At 39.0% G+C, this 16,593-nt stretch overlaps 1 protein-coding gene across 1 annotated transcript in view; it reads right to left on the minus strand.

Moving 5' to 3' along the window:
- Positions 1–16,593, minus strand: part of EFEMP1 (EGF containing fibulin extracellular matrix protein 1) — a 69,049-nt gene that overhangs the window by 40,897 nt on the left and 11,559 nt on the right. The window contains exons 2-4 of the mRNA XM_070734768.1: positions 10,764–10,851; positions 9,256–9,304; positions 5,347–5,592 (exon numbers count right to left, since the gene is read on the minus strand). Coding sequence (XP_070590869.1) covers positions 5,347–5,592; positions 9,256–9,304; positions 10,764–10,844 — 376 coding nt within the window. The 5' untranslated portion in view covers positions 10,845–10,851. The remainder of the gene's footprint in view (positions 1–5,346; positions 5,593–9,255; positions 9,305–10,763; positions 10,852–16,593) is intronic.

Genomic DNA, 16,593 nt, shown 5'->3' on the forward strand with positions numbered 1-16,593 from the left:
TCAAATAGGCACCCAATTTTTTGTTTATCCATTCTAATTATTAGAACATACTATACATCAGTTGCAAATGAGTCTTTAAAAGGATTTTAGGATTTTAATATTTGAACTTTGAGAGATATTATCTGCAGCAGGAAATCAAAAAAGATTTCTAACCATTGGTTAAAATCATAATTTTATGAGTTGGTTCCATAAGTGTTCATATTTATTCTCTCATTTCTTATACAATGATTACAGTGTTTTTAATGTTACTAGTATTTTCCATCAGTGTGATTTTTTTGTAATTGAAAAAAGTTGTAATTGTTTGTAGCAGTAATTTTGTTATACAAACAATTACTTAAGCTTTCAAGGACTTTTGTAACTTCAACATTTTCTACTACAGTATTTTGCTTCTTGTATGTGAATGGATTATTAACAACTGTTAGCCTGTTATTTATATGTTTTTTATACATTTCATGTTCTTAACATTAAGAGTTCTTAACAAAAGTTAAGACCTCATTATGCTTCAATGCATTTGAGTCCCACTATTCACTCCCTTTTATATTTAAATTTATAATTAAATGAACCTAATTAAATGTATATTTAAATGAACCTATATTCATTTGGTACCCATTCATTCTTGACTGTTTCTTCTTTTACCACATGGATTTAAGTACTCTATTTTTCTCTGACATATCCAATTCTCACTTATCAACAAGAAAATAATACATAGACATTTCTGCTTCTTTCAGCATACATTCACCTATCATTACTTTTTATTAACATTTGCCCTTTTATTTTTACCATAAATTTCCCTATTTTTATCAACAATCTAAGAGTCTTGATAACACAGGTGAAGCTATTATGAACGCTTATTAATTTAATGTAATTTAATTTAATTTATTAGATTTGCATGCCGTCCCTCTCCGAAGACTCGGGGCGGAGTGAGTGTTCTTGACTTATGAGTGTTCTTGGCTGCTATTCTAATGTAATTTTTGTTGATTTTCATTCTGCTTCTTTTTGTTTTTATTTTGTTATAATTGTGAGCTATTCAGAGTCATGTATATGAAATGGGTCACCTATAGATTTACTAAATAAATAAATATGCCAAAGACCCCTTTCCTGAAAATAGCTCACTTCCTCTCCAATTAGATTTCCCCCTTGTCCTCACTTCAATCCTGTCAGCCTTTTTCTCCCCACCCCACCACATCCCCTACGATTGGTATGGCAGCGGATTTGTCTGTACAGCTTCAAATATAAACACCAACAGTTTGAACATAATTTGTTAAAAAACAGGCAGTCAATTCAAGTTCTCGACAGATGTAATACATCACCTGAAGCAATCACTCAGAAGTCTTGCAGCTGGATTTTAGCTACTTGAAGCTTTCAAAGAATGTCAAGACCAGCCCACGTGAAGAGCATTATATAGCAATAGCACTTAGACTTATATACCGCTTAATAGTGGTTTACAGCCCTCTCTAAGCAGTTTACAGAGTAAGATCTTGCTGACTCTGGGTCCTCATTTTACCAACCTCAGAAGGATGGAAGGCTGAGTCAACTTTGAGCCGGTGAGGATCAAACCCCTGGCAGTGAGCAGAATTAGCCTGCAATACTGCATTGTAACCACTATACCACCATGGCTTATAATTGTATGACCTCTCATTGGAGGTTATTCATGTATGGGTACTATGGCATAGAGTTCTAGTTGATAATGCAGATAATGCTGAAGTTTCATGTTCATATTGCAAAGCAATTAAGAAAAATATCCATTAATATGATAACGTCACACATTTCAACTACTTTAGCAATTATTCCTTCTTTTCCTAGAGTGTTTGAGTAGGAGCCTGTCTCCTGATCCCTGCTAACATAAGTTCCAAAGGATACTTTTTTGAGGAGAGTGTATTGGGAGGGCATTACTGTTCAATTAATTAGAAATCAATAAAAGTCTACAAGCTTTGGATAGGAATGAAAGGGGATAGAAGGAAAGGGAAAGGAAAGCTGTATTTTTAAATCTTCAGCTAGCTTTTTAAAAAGAAAATGATTCCGACACTATGATATGTGTAACTACCTTTTATTATATTGAACTATGTGGCCTAGGCTTTCCTCACTGGCTGAATCTAAATTGTCTACATTGTAGACTCTTCCAAACGTATTTTCTGATATTTTCTGGACCTCAGTCAGACAATTTATCCATTATCTATCCATTTCAGTCTTTTTTAGCTATATTAATTGGATTTTTAGATGTATTGTTATGTTGTTTTGATATGTTGTGAGCTGCCCCGAGTCCTTGGAGAGGGTTGGCATACAAATCCAATTAATAAATAATAAATAAATAAATTTATCCAGCCCAGTGACAAGCAATGCTAGAGGCTCAGAGGACAATCATTCCCATTTCCTAAACTTTTAAGCAGAGGTTCTACGATTGAATTTAGATCATGTACTCTGACCTCTGGTATTAGCAATCCTATTCTGCTATTGTTCTTTGGCCCTAACCTTTTGTTCATATCTATGCATTTGGACCCAGATTAAAACTTGCAATCATTTTTTAAAAAGGTAACCAATGAACAACATTCATTAGTGTATTTAGTACATAAATCTATTTTTATCACTTTTCTTTGCAAAATTCCCAGGACGTTAGCATTTTTTTTGGTTGCACAATTAGGAATAAGGGTTGCAACATTGTTGGAAACTCTGGAAGCTGTTTCCCATTTTATTGTTAGTATAAATAGTGCAACATCTGTTCCCTCAGTGTGTGTATCATTTTGTGAAAGAAAAGACCTAGAGCCAAATTCCATTTTTGATTCATAAACACTTGTTGAAGAAAAGCCAATGGGGATCCAAGCAAACGTCAGCAAACCCATCCAAATCTCAGGCTATTCATTTTCATTCTTTGGCTTCAATGGAGAAAAACAAAATTCAAAACGCAATATCTCCCCATCTAATTATAGTGGGTAGTGGTTATCTAATGCAATATAACTATATTGCTGCAGTTTTGTTCCCTCTACCTTTATTTACAGTGCCAGTCTTATTTAGCAAAAAGTCATTTTCAAATTAATTTACACTTTTCTAAATTAAGCAGAAATTAAAATTTTTAAAGAGATTGTTTGGCTAAAATAAAGTTGCAGTTAACATTTTCACAGTTATTTTTCACAAATCTCAAGCTTTTGCCTTTAAATATGATTTAAACTGAGGCCCAAACTGAGTGCATTAACACATCTTAAAACCAACACAACTATGACCATAGTTAAATGAGAACGGTAGGCCTGTATGACCTATGAATATACAAAGTAAATATTGCCTACCATCCATAGAGGTTGATCATAATTTGACTGACATTGCTCATATTACAGCCAATCTGGTTGGAGATACTGCATACTATAAATTAAGGATCAATGGAACTAACTGACTCAAATCTGAACTCATGGCATTATTTCTGAGCTGCTTCCGTGGGCCAGCCTCCTTTTCCCATTTTGGTTCCATATCTCTATGCTATAATTCTCCACTTCTGAACTCCTAGCCTTTATTTGTTGCAGAGACTAAAGATTATTTACAATACTCCTATTAATCAATTACCATAATTAAGGATTTATTACTATTAATTTGCTGATATTCTAAAACAGGAGAGTGTGATATACAATATATTATCAATAAATAATTATTTGCTTTTTAAATGTATTGTCTGAATTATGATTTTTTATTTTTCATTTTCATGCTTATCAACACAGAGGTTGCCCAGAAGAAATTTCTATAGATTCGATGTGAGAAATTCCCAGTGGATTGTGTCAAATATCTTCAGAAAACCCATCAATACCATCACCACTCTTTGTCCCATCTTCTGGATAATATTATATTGAGTTTGGCCTTGTAGTTTCCTTTTGGCTAGCTTGACTGACAACTGACACATTCCTTCCTTGTGAATTTTTGCAACCCACTTTTAAAACTATCTCAATCTATGGTCATCATGGAAACTAATTCTATATTGATCGCAGTGGAAATTAATCCCATATTGATTGAACTATCCAATCATTTCATTGGATAACTCAGCTTTAGCGATGGGCGAACCGAACCTGCACAATTTGGGTCCGTACCGAATTTTGCGGTGTTCGGTATGCCGAACCTGAACCCGATTTTTTTTGAAACTTCAGGCAAAGTTTGGGGTTGCGTTCGGTGTTTGGAATTTTGACGTCACTGGCAGGTTGCTAAGGACGCCAAGGTGTCCTTGGTGTCCTTAGCAACCTGCCAGTATACATGACGTCAAAGCTTTGCCCCTGGAATCTTTTGGTGGGATTCCCCGTTCAGGTTCGGGTTCGACCGAATTTTGCGTAAAGTTCGTCCGAACTTGCCAAACCCGAACACCGTTGGGTTCGCCCATCACTACTCACCTTCTTAACAACAGCACTTCACCTTATATAAAGCCTCATAGTGCTTTATAGTCCTCTCTAAGCAGTTTACAGAGTTAGCATATTACACCCAACAATCTGGAACCTAATTTTATTGATCTTGGAAGGCTGAAAGGCTGAATCAATCCATTAGGATTGAACTCCCGACAGTGGGCAGAATCAGCTGCAATACTGCATTCTAATCACCGTATCACCACAATTCTTTTAGTATATGAACTACAGCTCTTTTTGTATTTGAAATCTCCCACTTTTCCCACACTACTTATCTTTTTCTGTAATATAGAGGAGATACTTTGATCAGTGCCATCTATCTTCTAGGTGGCAGACTATTAATCAGTGAGGATGTTAGCTGGGTTCTAGATTTTGGAATACCTTAGTACAGTGATGGTGCCACAAGAGCATGCCTGTGTGCTATTGCACATGTGCGAGTGCCCACACCCATAATTCAATGCCCGGGGAGGGCAAAAACAGCTTCCCCTACCCCCCAAGGCCCTTTGGAGGTCGGAAATGGACTGTTTCCCAACTTCTGGTGGGCCCAGTAGGCTTGTGGTTTGTCCTCCCCTGGCTCCAAAGGCTTCACTGGAGCCAGGGAAGGTAAAATTGCGCTTCCCAATTTCCCCGGAGCCTCTGTGCAAGCCAAAAATCAGCTGGCCCACACACACATGCATGTTGGAGCTGAGCTAGGACAACGGCTTGCATGCCAGCAGATATGGCTCCGTGTGCCACTTGTGATACCTGTGCCATAGGTTCACCATCACTGCCTCACTATATAGTGTCTTGAGCTACAGTATTAAAATGCAGGGAAATGTTTCAACTATATCCTACAATACCAATCATATTGTTTTTCTTTGTACCACTTCTGATTAATGTCATCCTACATTCATTTATATAATCTAAATTCATTATACACTTTGGCTACATTTATTATGCTCCAGTTTTCTTTCACCGAGCTGTGTAACAGCTTCCTTACCTTGGCACACATTATGATCGTTTGCCTCATACCCAGCTGCACACTGTATCCGAGGTACCTGATCCACAGGTGTACGGCGGATGATGGGATTACCATTTCTGCTACCGGTGTCCGATACTGTTTCTTCTTGTCCATTGTTGACAATGATCTGGGCTGTTCTGGGCAGGCAGAGGTATCCTCCAAAGTGATTGACACATTTCATTCCACCTTTACACGCTTCGTGCACAATTTCACATTCATCAATATCTGTGATTAGTAATGACAAAAATAAAAGGAGTTATTAATCAGAATGAGTGCTGTGTTATGAATAATAATCTGAAATAAACAGAAGTGTTCAGGAAAATATAAATAGTTAGTAAAAAGTGGACAGATGAACATTGGCAACTCGCATCTGATTTGTGTCAGGCTTTTCTTCAATTGTGGTTTCCAAGATTCCCACTGAAAGGGTTTTGATAGTTCTTGATGTGCTGCGTCAGGTGCATGCGCATGATTGGCGGACAAACTGGCATGGCAAACTTTAGCCAAATTTTAGTACCATTGGCAAATGATGTGGTGGAAAGGGTACAATGCTCTCAGATGCTGCCCTCTATAGCTGGCACAGTCAGCTCTACTGTCCTGTTTGTTGGGTTGCCACCTGCGGTTGGTACAGCAGACATCTTCATCGCTGCTAGCTGAATCCTCAAATGTGCCTTTGTGCACCAAGGCGGGTGGTTTGGCATGAACCCCGGAGGCGGCAAATTTGTGCAGCAATTTCATGGCTTTAGTTGAATATTTAGCTAGCCGAGCTTCACCTAGAGCGGCAGCCAGAGTCAAATTGGGTCTCGCTAAGAAACGGCACTGAAGGTGAATATCCTGAATGCCACAAATCAACTGATTGAGCAGGATGTCATTGAGGTCTCTGAATTTGGCTTTATGGAGGGCAGCGATGTACTAATTTATGGTCTCACCCTTCTGCTTCAATCTATGCTGAAATTCATTGTGCTGAACGACTTTAGATGGAGTGGGAGCATAGTGGGTCTTCAAAACTGCTTGCAGGACCTGCCAAGACATGGTGTGTACTGGGGTTGGGTCTGACAGTGACTCAGCAGTGTCAAACACCTTTGGGCCACAATGACTCAAGGAAAGTGCTCTTTTTTGGTTATCTGATAGGCCCAACAGGTCAATTGCTTCCAACAACCACTCAAACCTTCTCATATACGACTCCCATTTCTTTTTAGTCAGATTGAAAGATGCTGGTGAGGTGTGCCTGGCTGGTTGCTAGTGCTTGAGTAGATCGTCTTCATTCTTCTACTCCCAACCCCTCGTCACCACTATTGAGTTGTGGGAATAACAACAGGAGACAGACTTCAAAAGGAACTTCTTTACTTGGCAACTTCTCTGTATAACCAGCAACTTGCAAGCTGACAGCTAGCCCTTTTATAGAGAGCTGTCATATGCATCAACCAATAGCATTTGAGCATTCTCCCGCTCAAATGCTAGACTTGGGTGAAACCATGTATGCAGACAGTACAAAACAGCACCAGTATAAAATTAAGCTAGCATCAGATGACAAGTTCACATTCTCTATTTAGAGAGATGTGTATGGTTTTGAACAGGTAGTATAACAAGCCCTGCATATAGTGCAATACAGTAGACAGGCAATGATTTGGAGTGCACTCTTAAAATATATATTTGATTTTGTAAATAAGTGTTACTCCAACTACAGTATAGAGGAAGATGAACTCTCCTCTGGAAAAAAAAATAGATGTATTTAATTATTGGAACATTTCTAATTACTTTTTCCAACGAAAGAAGGTGACATGGAATCCTGGAACACATTTTATAAATCATTACGAAACACACTTATATGATAGAAACCAGGTTTTCAAGGTCTTAGGAAAGACTGACAGGATCAGTCTTAATCTCTGAGCATATACTGTTCCAAAGGAAAAAGCACTTGATAAGAGATGATCTGCTCCTTGGATCCCACAAGGTGACTTGTCTCATAGAAGGGATCCAAAATATACCCATCTTGCCAAGTTTAGTGGGACAGAGCAAATGGAGAGACCAGGCAGGGTGGGGGTGGAGAAGGTTCTGCAGATAACCAGACCTGTACCACAAATAGCTTAAAAGATGGTTGCAAGCACCTGAACTGAATTTGAAAGCTTATAAGGAGTCAGTTGGGCTTGCAAAATTAGAAGTGTTACAAGAGCCACCTGTGACCCATGCCAGGCAGATTAAAGTCACTCAGTACCATCAGTCTTGGACTCCTTTGCTTCGACAAGGAAGCTACTATGAGGCAGGAAAACTGGTATAGCAGCTTTTATCAGGAAGGATCAGCTGAGATGTTGCTGCTGCACCAACTTTCCTGCCACATAGTAGCCTCCTTGTCAAAGCAAAGGAGTCCCAGAATGATGGTACTGAGTGACTTTAATCTGCCTGGCATGGGTCAGAGGTGGCTCATGTAACACTGACTCCTTATAAGCTTTCAGATTCAGTTCAGGTGCTTCAATTTGTCTTTGTCCCATTAAATTGGCAAGATGGATATGTTTTGTATCCCTTCTAGGAGACAAGTCACGTTGTGGGATCCAAGAAGCAGATCATCTCTATCAAGTGCTTTTCCTTTGGAACAGAATATGCTCTGAGATTAAGATGGTCCAAACCCTGTCAGTCTTTCATAAGACCTTGAAAACCTGGCTTCTTCCGTATAAGCACATTTTGTAATGATTTGGAATATATTTGAAGTTGTGGTCTCGGTTCTGCTTCTCTTTTTGTTTTATTATATTTTCTTTAAATGTTCTTAATCCTCCCTTAGATAACAAGTTCCGTTTGCCCAGGTTCGCCTGGTGCACCAGTTGCAGCCCTATTTGGAGCGGGAGTCACTGCTCACAGTCACTCATGCCCTCATTACCTCGAGGCTTGACTACTGTAACGCTCTCTACATTTGAAGAGTGTTCGGAAATGCAGCTGCGAGAGCAATCATGGGCTTCCCTAGGTATGCCCATGTTACACCAACACTCCGCTGTCTGCATTGGTTGCCGATCAGTTTATGATCACAATTCAAAGTGTTGGTTATGACCTATAAAGGCCTTCATGGCATCGGACCAGAATATCTACGGGACCACCTTCTGCCGCACGAATCCCAGCGACCAGTTAGGTCCCACAGAGTTGGCCTTCTCCGGGTCCTGTCGACTAAACAATGTCGTTTGGCGGGACCCAGGGGAAGAGCCTTCTCTGTGGTGGCCCCGACCCTCTGGAATCAACTCCCCCTAGAGATCAGAATTGCCCCCCCCTCCTTACCTTTCATAAGCTCCTTAAAACCCACCTCTGTCGTCAGGCATGAGGGAATTGAGATATTCATTCCCCCCAGGCCTATACAATTTATGCATGGTATATTTGTGTGTATGTTTGGTTTTTAATAAGGGTTTTTAGTTATTTTAAATATTAGATTTGTTATGTGTTGTTTTATTATTGTTGTTAGCCGCCCCGAGTATACGGAGTGGGGTGGCATACAAATCTAATAAATAAATAAAATAAAAATAAATTCAACAGTTGGGCAGCCATATAAATTATTTAAATAAATCATTCATATCAAATATGATGGGACTGATGAACTGTTCAGCCATGTGCATATATTTTATAAAATTTTACACTTGCACGATGCAAAGAGAACAGCCCATGTGGATCATTCTTACTGTATCAAAAATTTAAAAAAACATATCAGGAAGTGATGCAAAACACAGACAATTGGGACAACTACTGCCATTAAAGATATAAGTAAATTTGCATATATGAAAACTTTTACATTTCCCCCATTGTCTCCTCCACAAAAAACTTCCACTGGGGAAACTATGGAGTAAAAATTTTCTATGCAAGATTTGGCTTCTAAGTATGACAGGTATGAAAATATTAATGCACACCCAAATGTACCTTTGCATCGCTGCATGATGGGGTCCCATTCATAACCATCTGTGCATTGCTGCATAGAAAACAAAAAACAACAACAAGAAGAAAAATCTATTAAATGCAGAGGTGTTAAGCCACAAAATGATTGATGAACTGGCATATTTCCATTCATCACAACTATATATTACTGCTACATAGGAGTGGCCCCAGATTTTGAAAGAATAATTTCACAGTAGTTAGCAAAACAATTAACAATTATCACTGCAGAATTTTGAATTCAATCTTTTTATACTCCACGAATCTCTATAGCATCTAGGCTGCTGCATGATCTTGCTGAAATTTTGTTGATAATACTCATAAGACTTTTTATACATTTATTTGAAGAATAAAATATTAATCTATCATTAATGCGTCCCACAATTATTTCTTAGATAGTTCAGTATTTTAATCATTTTCTACTATTTTATTTCTTACTTAAACCTCCCATCTCAATCAGAACCATGTCAGTTTTGTGTCAGCACTTAATCTAGATCTAGATTTTTTATCGAGGTTTCAATTTTTGCTTTCTCCATTTTAAAGATGTCAGAGACTGCAATATATTATAACAGACTTCTCCCACCTGGCACCCTCCTGAAGTTTTGAATGGCAACTTTCCAAATTGCCATATTAGTATTAGTAATCATGTATTTATAATAAGTATCTTATAATTATCAAGTAATAAAACTAATAAGAATTATACTCCATATACTAAGATAGCAGCAGACTGCAAAAACTGGCTTAGAAGAATAAGCACATTTTTAAGTCCCTGTCAGAACTTCCAACTAACTTTCCTTGGTCTACCTTGGATAGATTTGGTGTTATCATTGATTTATATTTCATCCCAGAATGTATACAGAATTTGCTTTCTGCTTTATAAAACAAATGTTTTAAAAGAGTATTGCCTTAAAGTAGCTTATTAATGTGCCATTAATAAACTAGATTGCAGTCCTTCTTATCCTTTGATACATTGGAGCTGCAGTGCAAATTTCTGGAGGACACAAGGAATCTGCTGTAAGATGTATTGCACTTAAAGTTGAAACCAACCTTCTGAATTATTTCTGGAACTGGCTGGCTACTGAAATAATAATTGTCTAATAAAACTGAGATTTAGATACAGAGTTATTTGCTATCAAGGCTTTCTACATCCTCTCCTTCAAAAACACAGATTCTCTGAATGAATAGAAAATAATATACTGCTCAAAAATAAAGAGAACACTTAAACAACAGAATATAAATCAAAGTAAGTCAAACTTTTGTGAAATGAAACTGTCCACTTAAGAAGCAACACTGGCTGACAATCAATTTCATTTTGTTGTCACACGTTCAACTTTGTACAGAACAAAGTATTCAATGAGAATATTTCATTCATTCAGATCTAGGATGTGTTCTTTGAGTGTTCCCTTTATTTTTTTGAGCAGTGTATTTTTGAAAATTCTCTAAGACACTATGTTTTTTCTCTCTTTTCCTCTCTCCCTTTAAAATATCATCTTTACCGTGTATGTGATAGTTTCATCTGCTTCTTGTGAGTGTCCTGTAGCAAGGAGCAGAGCAGCAAGGACTGCAAAGATGACCATGATGAATCTAACAAGAAATAATAACAATTTAAAAACAAATATTTGATATAAACTCATACAAACAAAATCTGAATACCTGTTCCCTGTTGTGCTTGGCTACAAGTACCCTACTATTCAATAAAACAATTAGGCTGTAGCGTTTCCAATTAAACTGAGAAGGATATTTCAGGATTGAACTACCCTTTGTATAAAATTATACCCCTCTACCTAAAATGAAAAACAAGACTCAAGGAGAAAGTTTTAGTTTTCCACATACAGCTAATTATCAGAACAAAAATCCATTCATTCGTGCAATTTCCCCAGACAAGATTTTACCACTAAGAACTATGTCAGAAGAAGAAAAGCATGGCTAAAAACACCCATCTAAATTCAGGTTTTGGAAAGAAAAAAACACACACTTCAGCTAGCTTATTGGATGTACAGTCACAAGCAAAAGAACCCCCACTCTATCTACTAATTATATTTAAGTGCATAATATTCACAATGTTTCTACAAAGTAGCATCCATTTTCTAAACAAATTAAAATTAAAAGACGACTGTTCTACTTTGTTAACTTTACTAAAATACACACAGAGATATAATATTCAAATGACCTGCTCCATCAAATATGATATGCTCCATCACTGGAGGCTTTTTCAAAGAGATTGGACAGCCAACTGTCTGGAATGCTGTAGGGCAGTGATGGTGAATCTATGGCACAGTTGCCACAGGTGGCACACATAACCATATCTGCTGGCACACGAACTGTTGCCCTAGATCAGCTCCAACGTGCATGTGTGTGCCGTCCAGCTGATTTTTGGCTTGCACAGAGGCTCTGGTAGGGTATTTTTGGCTTCCAGAGAGTCTATGGGGGGCAGGGGGAGGGCGTTTTTACCCTCCCCCCAGCTCCAGGGAAGCATTTGGAGCTTGGGGAGGGTGAAACATGAACCTACTGGGCCCACCAGAAGTTGGGAAACAGGCCATTTCCAGTCTGCAGAGGGTTCTCTGAGAGGCAAGAGAAGCTCTTTTCACCCACCCCAGGCATTGAATTATGGGTGTGGACACTCGCACATGCACGATAGCACACGCACATGCTCTTTCGGCACCTGAGGAAAAAAAGGTTTGCCACCACTGCTATAGGGTCTCCTGCTTGAGCAGGGGGTTGGACTAGATAACCTCCAAGGTACCTTCTGACTCTGTTATTCTGTTGCTCAAATATTGGGAGATTTTATGAAACTTCCCCCAAGATGGAGGACAGAGCAAATCTACTTGAATAAATTAAGGGGAAGGGTCCCAAAGTATATAGCCCTAAAGGAAGTTGGCATTAGCTTATTTCCAGAACTGGAAATAAAAACATGAGTATCATAATAAATCAAAATAGATTGTGCCCACTATATTATTTAAAGCAACATTATTTATGTAACCACAAAGCACTTTGGTGAAATCCAGATATTTGAAACAGTTTATTTTTTATTTTTTAAAATATGGAAACAAATTAAACACCTGGAATCAGTGTTCCCTCTAATTTTTTTTTTGGGGTGGGCAGAAAAGTATAGTGTCTGAGCGGCAGTCCCTTTGGGACTGGGCGGCACTCTTTCCCTCTCACTCTTTCCCTCTCGGCTTCTGGGCAGGTTTGAAAAACTCTGAGTTGATGATGATTTTTAAGTGAGCCATTGCTCACTGCTCAGCTTAGAGGGAACTATGCCTGGAATCATTCTAAATGTGGTAGAATAAATGCTGTAATTAAATATAAAAACACAAAATAACAATCCAAAAAACAAAAATGAAATCAGTCATTTAATCTTTTGTTAGCCAAAAGCTAACTCTCTGGGTTTTAATTTAAGAAAACTCTCTGGGTTTTAATTTAAGCCACAATAGCTCAATTGATGACTTTGAGTCAGTCCAAAGTAGCTCACATGGTTGTGGTTGCAGAAAAAATTAAGAAGAGGTAACACCTTAAACACCTAAATGTAAAGTAGGATATAAAATAAAATAAAATAATGAAAATAAAATAAAATGCCTTTCCACTGATCACATTGGGACTTACTTCCCAATAAATATGTTATAGGATTGCAGTGTAGAAGTGCTTAAAAAAGGTCTCATTGGAGAGAAAACTATAACTTTGTGAGGACTAATAGCTTTGAAAAATCAAGATCTGTATTTACTCAAACAGCACCTTTGAATTCTCTTTGAATTTAAACAACAACAACAACAACAACAACAACAACAACAACAACAACAACAGAGTTGGAAGTCCAATCTCCTGCTTAGGCAGGAAACCCTACACTACTTCATTTGTTTGTGGCTTCATTGGCAATTGAAAGTTGAAAGTCAAGAATAAGTAAAGTGGCTTTCATAAGAAAAGAGACACAGGAAACATACATTTTAAATCAATACCACCCAGCTGGCATTGGGGCTTCAGGATGTAACAGAACTATGCAAATTTCCCTGCTTCTTACTGGCATTACCAAAGAAGACCGAAGTGCCATGGTGTGTGCATGGCAGGGATGACAAAAAGTCAAGAAGTACAGTAAAAGAGTTTCCTTAAGAGTCTCCTTAATGTTTTTAATAAATATTTAATTAATAACACCTTCACAGACCCGACCCCCCCATTGGCCTGGCTCTGTCACTTTACAGGACACACTAAGTTTGCCCTTTGAGGCAAATTTCAGCATGTTGTGAATACTATACAGAGCCATTTAGCTGCTTCTGCTCTTTGAAGCTTCTTTTCCACTGACAATCCATCCTTCCAACTCAGTTAAAAAGCTCACGTTTGGCTTTGCGGGCAGATACAATACTGGCTTTCCTGCCATCAATCTCATTTTCTTTCATTTCTAGGACATAGCAAGGTTAGATAGGATCTTTTTAAAATCAGTGGCTGGTAGAGTGCTGTACTGCAGGCCACTGAAGCTGACTGTAGATCTGCAGGTCAGCGGTTCAAATCTCATCACTTGCTCAAGATTGACTCAGCCTTCCATCCTTCCGAGGTGGGTAAAATGAGGACCTGGATTGTGGGGGCAATATGCTGGCTCTGTTAAAAAAGTGCTATTGCTAACATGTTGTAAGCTGCCCTGAGTCTAAGGAGAAGGGCGGCATAAAAATCGAATAAATAAATCTTTATCATCACATCCAGTTTTCTTCTCCCTATCCTAGTGCTTTCCCACAGATGCAGAGATTGCTTTTGCGATCAACAAACATCATTTCACACAACTCTATCAATATATACCCTTCCAAATATACTCTTCCAACTCTAACAAACAAACAAACAAACAAACCATAGTACTGCTTTTGCCACAATCAACCTAGTTATAATTACAGTGGTACTTCTACCTACAAACGCCTCTACTTAAGAACTTTTCTAGAAAAGAACCTGGTGTTCAAGATTTTTTTGCGTCTTCTCAAGAACCATTTTCCACTTACAAAGCCGAGCCTCCGAAACTGTAACCGGAAAAGGCAGGAAGAAGCCTCTGTGGGGCCTCTCTAGGAATCTCCTGGGAGGAAACGGGGCCTCCGCCCTCCCTGTGGTTTCCCCAATCGCACGCATTGTTTGCTTTTACATTGATTCCTATGGAAAAAAATTGCTTCTTCTTACAAACTTTTCTACTTAAGAACCTGGTCATGGAACAAATTAGGTTTGTAAGTAGAGGTACCACTGTACTTTAAATTGCCTTGACTCACAGAAAAACTGATTAAAATATTAAGAAAGTGATCTGGATATGCACTAACAATAAGAACAGTTTTTACATTTGGTTCTTACAATGTACTGACTGTGTTATTTTGAAATAAAGGTGTGGATTAAAATGATAGGTAGTGATTCCATACTTGACTTTCTGAGAGCAAAAACCATTGACCTGAGCAAGACTAACCTGACTTCTTAGTAGGAAGTTACTACTGCGAATATCCCTTAATGAAGAAATATTTATTTGCTCGAGTGTCTCCTGTAACTGTACATGAAATAACTACCGTAGCAGCTAAGGGACTAAGCATGGAAGGATGTTTTTCTCAGTCACAAGAATTTGAAGATGTGTGGAATTCAACTCCCAGAATTCTTCTGAAAATGTGCTGGCTGTGAAATTCTGGGAATTGTAGTTCATGGATCTTCGAGTTGTTAAGATTGAGAAATATTATGAAAAGATAAAGCAATAAAAACACATCAACCCGGATAAGACGGAGTGGCTGTGGGTTCTGCCTCCCAAGGACAATGCCATCTGTCCGTCCATAACCCTGGGGGGGGGATTACTGATCCCCTCAGAGAGGGTCCACAACCTGGGCGTCCTCCTCGATCCACAGCTCACATTAGAGAAACATCTTTCAGCTGTGGCGAGGGGGGCGTTTGCCCAGGTTTGCCTGGTGGACCAGTTGCGGCCCTATCTGGACCAGGACTCACTGCTCACAGTCACTCATGCCCTCATCACCTCGAGGCTCGACTACTGTAATGGGGCTATCTTTGAAAAGTGTTCGGAAACTTCAGATCGTGCTGAATACAGCTGCGAGAGCAATCATGGGCTTCCCAAGGCATGCCCATGTTACACCAACACTCCGCAGTCTGCATTGGTTGCCGATCAGTTTCCGTTCACAATTCAAAGTGTTGGTTATGACCTATAAAGCCCTTCATGGCACCGGACCAGAATATCTCCGGGACCGCTTTCTGCCGCACAAATCCCAGCAACTGGTTAGGTCCAAACAGAGTTGGCCTTCTCCAGGTCCCATCAACTAAACAATGTCATTTGGCGGGACCCAGGAGAAGAGCCTTCTCTGTGGCAGCCCCGACCCTCTGGAACCAGCTCCCCCAGATATCAGAGTTGCCCCCACCCTCCCTGCCTTTCGCAAGCTCCTTAAAACCCACCTCTGTCGTCAGGCATGGGGGAATTGAAATTTTTTTCTCCCTTCCCCCTAGGCTTATAGAATTTATACATGGTATGTTTGTTGGTATGATTGGTCTCTTAAATTGGGGTTTTTAAGATTACTTTTTAATATTAGATTTGTTACATTGTTTTTTATTGTTGTTAGCCGCCCCGAGTCTTCGGAGAGGGGCGGCATACAAATCTAAATAAACTAAACTAAACTAAACATTACTTTCTAAAAATTGGTTAGCAGGGTGCATAGTAGCAGTGATGGCAGAGCTACTCTGCATGAGCACATTCCGTCACTGTGTGCAGTGGTTTGAATCAGGGGTGGGTTCTGGTTTCCTTCGCTGCTGGTTTGCTTATTGATGTGCTGTGTGGGCATGCATATGCAGTGCTAAAAACCCAACTTCTCCACATGCGCAGAAGCAAAAGACAAGATTGATTGCCTATGCCGCTGCAGTCGAGAGAGCCAGTATTGGAGCGTGGCAGGCCTGGGTCATTGCTGGTTCAGCGAGCGAGGGGACATTCTCGCTACTGGTTCTATAGAACCGGTCCAAAGTGGCAGGAACCAACCTCTGGTTTGAATTAACTATACAAAGTGTACCAAACTGCTTTTCCCTCTGGAAAAAAAGAAGTGATGGAGATTTCAAGCAACACATTTAAATAAAACTTCATGAAAAAATGGTGGGTTTTTTTTTCCTGTTCATGAGCTTCAAAGTATTTTACACCATCTGGAATGAAAGCCTGAACTTCTGAATTGCTATGGAATTGGATTAAAAAACATATGATCTCACCATCACATCTCCATACCAACTCTTCAGATGTAACATAGAATTGGAAACAAAACTAAGGGTTTTTAAAAAGAAGGATGTGTAAAACTAAGGGGGGGATCCACCCTTTTGCTTTCCCCCCATTTATATATC

The sequence above is a fragment of the Erythrolamprus reginae genome, chromosome 1, assembly GCF_031021105.1.
Source record: "Erythrolamprus reginae isolate rEryReg1 chromosome 1, rEryReg1.hap1, whole genome shotgun sequence".
Classification (NCBI taxonomy): Eukaryota; Metazoa; Chordata; class Lepidosauria; order Squamata; family Dipsadidae; genus Erythrolamprus; species Erythrolamprus reginae.